Source organism: Lucilia cuprina, chromosome 6 (genome assembly GCF_022045245.1).
Source record: "Lucilia cuprina isolate Lc7/37 chromosome 6, ASM2204524v1, whole genome shotgun sequence".
Lineage (NCBI taxonomy): Eukaryota > Metazoa > Arthropoda > Insecta > Diptera > Calliphoridae > Lucilia > Lucilia cuprina.
The window spans coordinates 55,010,429-55,019,108 of NC_060954.1; the positions used below are offsets into that span (position 1 = coordinate 55,010,429).

Genomic DNA, 8,680 nt, shown 5'->3' on the forward strand with positions numbered 1-8,680 from the left:
CTATCTATCTATCTATCTATCTATCTATCTATCTATCTATCTATCTATCTATCTATCTATCTATCTATCTATCTATCTATCTATCTATCTATCTATCTATCTTTATCTTATTTTCAATTCGAAAAGTCGAAAAAAGTATGACAACTTTTAGCTGTTTTTTTATCGCTTTAATTAGTTTTATTTCATTAAAATTTTAGTAAATCGATTTCAATAATGTTTCTATTTTTTAAAACCTTTTAAGTTTTTTTGTTTCCTTTTCATTTATTCACTTACGCTTCTGTTTTAACAGCTTATTTAAAATCATTATTACCGTTGTTAATGTAAATAAACAGGGAAAAGAAAGCAAATAATAAAAAGTGAAAAAACTGTAATCGTATTTTATCATGAAGATTGTGAAATTTAATGTGGTATTTATTTTAAAATATCATTACAGTCACGCACAAAATAATGTAATGAAAATAAATTAAACTTTTTACATAGTTTTAAAAAAATATTCATTCATGTTTAATACAATGCTATTTAAAGAGTTTAAGGGTAAAAAGTTTGATTCCGTTTTTTAATCAATATAATTTATAATACTTTCTTTAGTTTTGTTTACTTGTCACTGTATATTTTAAGCAGCTTCTTTTTTTGCAATTATTTATTAGTTTTGCAATTTGAGATTTTTTTTCCATCACATATTACCAGTAAGTATATATGCAATTCTTATAGGCTTTTATAGGTTTTTATTGAGATACGTATTTAAGATAAAATTTGCTATTATTATATTAATATAACTATTCTATACATTTATTGTAAATCAATTTTTAATGTGTTAAATTGTTTCAGACTTATTCTTTTTGCTGTTTAACTATATTCGTTTACTTCATTATATACTGCTCTTTACTAGCAAATTTAATTTAATTACTGCAAAATTAAATTTCAAAAATTTAAATTGTGTAATTTAAATATTTTTCTTTTGAACATGATACTTTATGCTAAAAATCATAATGAACTTAAATAGGTGTAAAGTGTAGTACTTTCCGTAAAATGTTTTAATGAAATTATGTGAAAAAGTGATTTTACGTTAAATCAGAAGTTTAATTACTTTTCATTAATTTAAAGGGAAATTCTATATAAAATTGTAATAAAACTCTTTAAAATAAGAATAAAAGAGCCGCCTGTCTAAAACAGATCATAAGATTTGAACAAGTTTTTCTTACAAATAAAGTTCTTTATAAAAGTTAAAACTTTTTTTCATAAGCTTTTTAAAAAAATTGTACACGCTTATTTTTCAGAAGTTTAATTGAGAAAAATTTCTTCTAGAAGTTTTCTTTAGCAAATTAATTTTATAATAATTTCTCTAAAAAGATTTCTTTTTATAAGCTTTTTTCCAAAAGTTTTCTATAGTTAAAATATCTTGGAAATATTTTCTCTAGATGTCTTTGAAAGATTTTTCTTTAGAACAGGTTTTTTGAAAAAGCTTTCCCTTTGAAAAGTTGTCTTTGAAAGATTTTTCTTTAGAACAGGTTTTTTGAAAAAGCTTTCCCTTTGAAAAGTTTTCTCTAGATTTTTTTTTTAAAGTTTTTCTATAGTAAAGTGTTCATTTGAAGAGCTCTTCTCTAGAAAAGCTTCCATTAGAAGGTTTTCTTTAGAAAAGTTTCATTAGAAAAGTTTTTAAAAGAAAAGTTTTAAAAAGAAAAGTTTTCATCAGAATGTTTTCTTTAGAAAAGTGTTCATTAGAAAAGAGAAAGTTTTCTTTTGAAGAGTTTTCTTCAGAATGTTTTCTTTTGAAAATTTTATTAAAAATGTTTTCTTTTGAAAAGCTTCAGAAAGTTTTTCTCAGCAAAGTTCTTTTATAAAAGTTTTGTTTGAAAAAGCTTCTTTCAGAAAAGCTTTTATTACATACGCTTTTTATAGATAAGCTTTCCTTAAAAAGATTTTCTATAGTAAAAGTTTTATTAGAATAGTTTTCATTTGAAAAGTTTCTCTAGAAAAGCTTTTCTTTAAAAGGGTTTTTATTGTAAAATTTTTATTAGAATCGTTTTCATTTGAAAAGTTTCTCTAGAAAAACTTTTATAAAAAAGTTTTTTCTAGAAAAGTTTCTGTTCAAAAAGTTTCTTTAAAAAAGCTTTTCTTTGAAATGTTTTATCTTAAGTTTTTCTTAAGAAAAGTTTTTCTTAAAAAGTTAAAAAAGATTTCTTTCTAAAAAAAATATTAAAAAAGCTTTCTTTAGAAGAGATTAGATATTAAATATTGTTTAGAGAAGTTTTCTTTAAAAAAAATTCTCTATAAGCGTTTCTTTTAAAAGAACTTCTAGGAAGAGTTTTTGTTCAAAAATATTTTCTTTAAAATTTTTAAACAAAATTTATTTAAGTATTATATTGAAAAAATGTTTTCTTTATATAGAAACTATATCTAACGTGATATGTAAAACTTGGTTATTAAGAGATTTCGTGCTTAAAATTATTTACAGAAAATTTTAATTAAATACAACTTTTTCTGTACAAGTTGATTATAAACAATGCAATTTAAAAAAACCCCTTAGTACATAATCCTCAATTTCAAAAAAAAAAAGGATATTAACATGTTTTCACAGAAAATTATATTGATTACAACAATAAAGTAACAAAACAAAAAATAAATAAATTTAAATTATAACACGCGAATGTCATACAGTCAGAGAAATATTTTTACACATACAATGTTGTAGTGACACACGCACACATAGCCACAAACTTATATAAACAGACAGACAGACACAGCACAAAAGCATAGTTTTATAATAATGATGACAAATAAGAATAGAAGTAATAGTATTAGTTAATAGAAGTAGTTAATAAATGGTGTTTGTACTTATTAGAAATCGCGTTTTTATAAATATGTATTTCTATTTATATTGAAAAGAAATAAAAACAAACTCAAGACAAAATCATAAAAATAGAGGACAGAAACAAGAACCAAAAAAGTATTAAATCACACACAAAAACTTTGTTTTATTTTTAATAGTAATCATATGCATAACGTATTTAATTATTATTTTCTATCATTTTCACTCTTATTTTTTTAGTTTTTTGAACTTTGTCAGTTTTTATGGTTGTTTTTATTTGTTATTTATATTTTTTTCCTTTTTTTAGTTTTTTGTTTATTATCTTACTTACCACCACCATCTTTACCCGTTGCTGGATCTGCATTTTGATTTTGTTGATTTTGATTAACGACAAATGCAGAATTCTCCTCTTTCGTTATACTCATATAATAGCAGGTATCATCTTTTTTCATTATATGTCGTGGACCAGGATTCAGCAGTATGGTGTCTTCATAGAATTCTGGCAATTGTGCTGGTCGTACACCAACTAAAGCCACACCATATCTGTAATGTTAAATGTTTTTGAGTGAAATTGCTTTTTAAGATTTTAATGTTTCTTTTTTATTATTATTATTATTAACTCACTTTCGATGTGAATGAAAGCTTGCATAAGTGAAACTTTTTCCTTCATATTCTCCGAAAAAACGACTATCTCCTAAAACTATATGATAGATTTCATTGCCAGAACATTTGCCATAGAGACGATGCCATTCTTCGGGTGATTGTTGACCTTCCCTAGAGATAGAAAAAATAAAAATTTTAGTGAAAATGTCTATAAAAAGAGAAATTTAACCAAAAATTTTCTATAAAGAGAAAACCTTATCCGATGAAAGCTAATCAAATTATAGCTTTTCTAGAAATGTTTTCTTAAGAAATTGTTTCTAAAGAAAACTTTTCTATAAAACATTTTTAAAGAAACTTTTTTTTTTTGAAAAATAACATTTATAATGTAAGCTATTTTAAAGTAAATTAAAAAAGCTTTGCTAAAACTTTTCTAGCGAATACTTTTCTACACAAAAACTTGCCTAAAAGATCTAAGAAAGCTTTTAAAAGAAAGTTTTTCTAAAAGGAAAAACCTATTCTAAAGAAAGATTTGATAAAGAAAACTTTTCTTAAAAAAGCTTTTTATAGTAAACTTTTGTGCAGAAATCTTTTTCTGCAAAAAAACTTTAATGAAAAAAGTAAGAAACCTTTTCTTAAGCAAGTTTTTCTAAAAGGAAGCCTGTTATAAAAAAGCTTTTCTAATTAAAATTTTTGTTATAAACATCTTTAAAAAAAAAAGCTGTTCTGAAGAAAACTAGAGTAAACTTTTTTGCAGAAGTTTTTTCAGAAAAAACTTTCTTGAATGAAAGCTTTTCTAGCATAAACTTTTTTTATAGAAATCGTTTCTAAAAACACTTTTTAATGAACTTTTCTGAAGAAAACTTTTCAAAGTATATCTGCTAAAGAAAACTTGTATAAAAAAATTCAAAAAGAAGCTTTTTTAAAAAAAGTTTTTTTCCAAGAAAAGTTTTTATAAAAGAAAGATTTCTTTTAAAGCTTTTCTAATAAAAACTTGTTTTAGAGAAATCTTTTCTGAAGAATTAAAAAAATAAAAAAAACTTTTGAAAAGAAAAGCTTCTCTTAAAAAGCTTTCGTACGAAGAAAAAGGTTTTTTAAAACAAACTTTTGTAGAGAAAAATTTAGTTAAGAAAGCTTTTTAAAAGCATATTTTCTGAATTAAACTTGTCTTAAGAAAATTTTTAAAAGAAAATTTCTTTTAATGAAAGTTTTTTTTTTCAAAAAATTCAAAAAAGCTTTTCTAATGAAAACTTGTTTTATATATATTTTTCTAAAAAAAATATTTTAAATAAAGATTTTTAGGGAGCTTTTTTGAGAATACTTTTTTTAACTTTAAATAAAAACTTTTGTAAAGAAAACTTGTGTTAAGGAAGCTTTTCTAAAGTGTATTTTCAGAAGTAAACTTGTCTAAAGAAAATTTTTCAAAGAAAGCTTTTTAAAAAAATGTTTTTTAAAGGAAAGCTTTTTAATAAAAATTAGCCTTTTTAGAAATCTTTTCTAAAGAAATATTTTAAATATAGTTTTTCGTATGAAAACTATTCTAAAAAAAAATTCTAAAAGAAAGCTATTTGAATACAAAGCTCTTTTTATAAAAATTTTGGTAGAGAAAACTTTTGTAAACTTGTTTAAAGAAAATTTTTCAAAGAAAGTTTTTTTCAAACAAATTTTCTAAAAGGAAGCCTTTTTAAGAAAGCTTTTCTACTATAACCTTTTTAAAAGAAAACTTTAAAATAAAGTTTATCTTAAAAACGCTTTTCTTAAGAAAACATTCTCAAGCAAAGCTTTTCTTAAAAAAATTGTTTGTTAAGAAAGCTTTTCCCAAAAAAACTATTCTATAGAAATATTTTTTAAAGAAAGTTTTTATAAAGAAAATTGTTTTAAAAACTATAGATTTAAAAAAAGCTTTTCTATAAAACTTTTGTAAAGAAAACTTTTTAAAGTTTCAAAAAGCGTTTTAAAAAGAGCTTTTTTAAAAAATGTCTACGAAAACATTTCTGGGAAAGGTTTTGCTATAGTAAACCATTCTAGAGTCAAATTTTCTTATAGATAATTTTCATAGATTTCATCTATAAATACAAATATATCTAAAACATTTGAAGTAGAATCACCAGCAAAAGTTATTCCTCATAAGGACGTGTAATGAGAAGACTTCCATTTCACTTTCTGTTCATGTTCATTAGCATTTATAAAGTTACTAAATAACACACATGTAAAGCAGATTAAGTTACTAACTAGATGTGATATACTTATGCACATATTTCTACACTATTTAACATTTTGGGAACATATAATTTATCAAAAGGTAACAGACTAACCAAATACTTAGTTAGACAGTTCCACAAGGACATGTAATACAAGAAATTTACATAAAATTTGAATTAACATAATGTAGTTGTGGTCAAGACAAAAAAGGGTAAAAACACCAGAAAATGTAAAATATTAATTTCTGTACATTTAAGTGGTCTAAAACAAATTAAAGTAAATAGTTCGAAATGCAAATATTCTGTTTTAACCAAAAAACGTAAAGAGAGATGTTCATACATCTAGGAGCTTAATTTTGTGTATAAATCAAGCAAGCAAACAAATATGACCATAGCCTGTTATATGATACCCTAGAGCCAAATATCTACTCCTTTAAGCGTACAACGTTAGACTAATTTTCGTAATACCCCCAAGTATAGTTATACATGTTACAACGTTCACAAAACAAGTACACTTCCTACGGTATTAGTAAATTGTTATTCTAATCCTTTGAAAGCTTAACTATTTGGTCAAGTTGGTTAGTTAGTTTTAAGCCACCCTCAAAATGAATGTAAAAACGTTTACTTAACTCACCGCATGTTGGGGATTATGAGCATTATTAGTTAAATCTAACTGCTTCCATTCAGTCCCCCATGTATTTGTTATTTATTTAGGTTTAAGTTTGTTTACAAACATGTGTTTAAACTTACCTACATTCATACATACATACATATGTATATGTAGTTATTTTACTGCATATGTATATGATATACTTACTGGCCCCTTGATGTATGCAAGAGTAAAGTAACTAATGTACTGGCACCAGGACATGTACAATTATTGGCCAACAAAGCATATTTAAATTCATCTTCACACACAACATGTTCGGCGAATTTAACATGTAATTTGTGCTCGGGTCTGCAATGGAAAAAAGTGGAAAATTAAGTGAATAAAATAGTCAATGTTGTAGTGGACTACTTATTGTAGTCTACAATTATATAGTCAAGTCTATAGTCTATAGTCTAGTCTATAGTCTAGTCTATAGTCTAGTCTATAGTCTAGTCTATAGTCTAGTCTATAGTCTAGTCTATAGTCTAGTCTATAGTCTAGTCTATAGTCTAGTCTATAGTCTAGTCTATAGTCTAGTCTATAGTCTAGTCTATAGTCTAGTCTATAGTCTAGTCTATAGTCTAGTCTATAGTCTAGTCTACAGTCTAGTCTATAGTCTAGTCTATAGTCTACTCTATAGTCTACTCTATAGTCTAGTCTATAGTCTAGTCTATAGTCTAGTCTATAATCTAGTCTATAGTCTAGTCTATAGTCTAGCCTATAGTTTAGTATATAGTTTAGTCTATAGTCTAGTCTATAGGCTAGTCTTTAGTCCAGTCTATAGTTTAGTCCATGGTTTATTCTATACGCTAGTCTAAAGTCTAGTCTGTAGTCTACAGTTACAGATACCCTAATATAGAAAAAATTTTAGTTATAGAGCAAACACACAACCTTTAACGCCTTTAAGTATGCAATGTAAATTATTATAATGAAAATAACAATAATAACAAAAAGCTCACGTACACACACTTAGTACATCCAACCACACTTTAGCACACAAATAGTAAAAACAAAAACTATTTAATACAAGCTCTTTAACTATTTAAAACTAGAATAAAAAATATATAGAAAAAATTAGAAAAAAAAACCTGTTGTTTCTCAGGTGTACATGTGTACGTGAAAATTAAGGGTGAGTGAATTTTTCTGTTTTAGTATGTGTTTTTATGTAAAAGTGTATAAATATACAGTTAAAGATATTAAGCTGACTCATAACGAATTAGTTCTTGTAAAACTATATATAAAATATAAAGAAAAAATTTTCCTACTCTTAACATAAGATGAGTCGATCTAATGTACATAAATATTTACATGCATATATATACGTATGTATGTTTTAATTTTCCTCTAAGGTGTATTTTATTCTTTAGCTTGTTCTACACCATCATTAAACAATAAATTAAAGACAAAAGAAACTAAAATAAATTAAAGACTTCTTAATTTATTATACAAGCTGTTAAAAGGAGTCAATGTATCCTTTTGAAATTGCATTAATCGGGATTAATTCGAATTTAAATATGTATTAATCTATAAACAGGTTTGTTGTGTTTTATTTTGCTTAGAGAAACTCAGTCGTGTCTTAATACTTATGAATTAGTTATGTGAACCAATATACCAATATATAAAATTGTAGTCCCATTCGAGCCTCGTACTGAACTGCAGGGTTATTGTTTCAGTATCCAACTCCACTAATACATACTAAATAATAACAACTACAAAAAATCAACATCTAAACACAAATGTCTATTTGTAGATAACCCACAAAGATTAATAAATCTTTAAAAATAAGTTGTAAAAATGTTTAACGTCAGCATTATCAGCAACAGACCATTTGATAGTAAACATGTTCGTCAATGAAAATGTATATTACACAATTAAGTGTACCATCAAATTGTAATCATTTTCTACTTAAAAGACGCACAAAATCTTCAAATATAAATAGAAGAATATTTGATTTTCTATCGTTTTATGCACAATAACAATAAATATGTAAGTTATAGCCATGGCTGGCTATTGAATAGATAAATATAATTTTTTAAAATTATATTATGTATTAGAGATTATTGGGATGAGACTACAGTGTATCAAATATTGATTGCTTTCGAGACTAAACTGTTACACAAATAGACATGCAAACATAAATAAATATATATTTGATTATAATATAATTTAGCACATTATACTGAATAATGAAATTGATTTGCTTTTACACTGGATTTAAAGAACAACTGATGGTATTGTAAATCAGCTATGTATAGCAACGCTTTAATGTGATTGGATTCATAGCTCTAGTTCAGTTAAGTTAAACTTCAGTTTTAGTTCAGTTCTAGTTCAGTTCTAGTTCAGTTCTAGTTCAATTCTAGTTCAGTTCTAGTTCAGTTCAAGTTCAGTTCTAGTTCAGTTCTAGTTCAGTTCTAGTTCAGT

At 24.9% G+C, this 8,680-nt stretch overlaps 1 protein-coding gene across 1 annotated transcript in view; it reads right to left on the reverse strand.

Moving 5' to 3' along the window:
• LOC111684765 (potassium channel subfamily T member 2) overlaps nucleotides 1-8,680 on the reverse strand; it is a 75,231-nt gene that overhangs the window by 52,469 nt on the left and 14,082 nt on the right. Inside the window, exons 3-5 of the mRNA XM_046954185.1 lie at nucleotides 6,428-6,568; nucleotides 3,434-3,583; nucleotides 3,141-3,352 (exon numbers count right to left, since the gene is read on the reverse strand). Of these exons, the coding sequence (XP_046810141.1) occupies nucleotides 3,141-3,352; nucleotides 3,434-3,583; nucleotides 6,428-6,568 (503 nt within the window). The remainder of the gene's footprint in view (nucleotides 1-3,140; nucleotides 3,353-3,433; nucleotides 3,584-6,427; nucleotides 6,569-8,680) is intronic.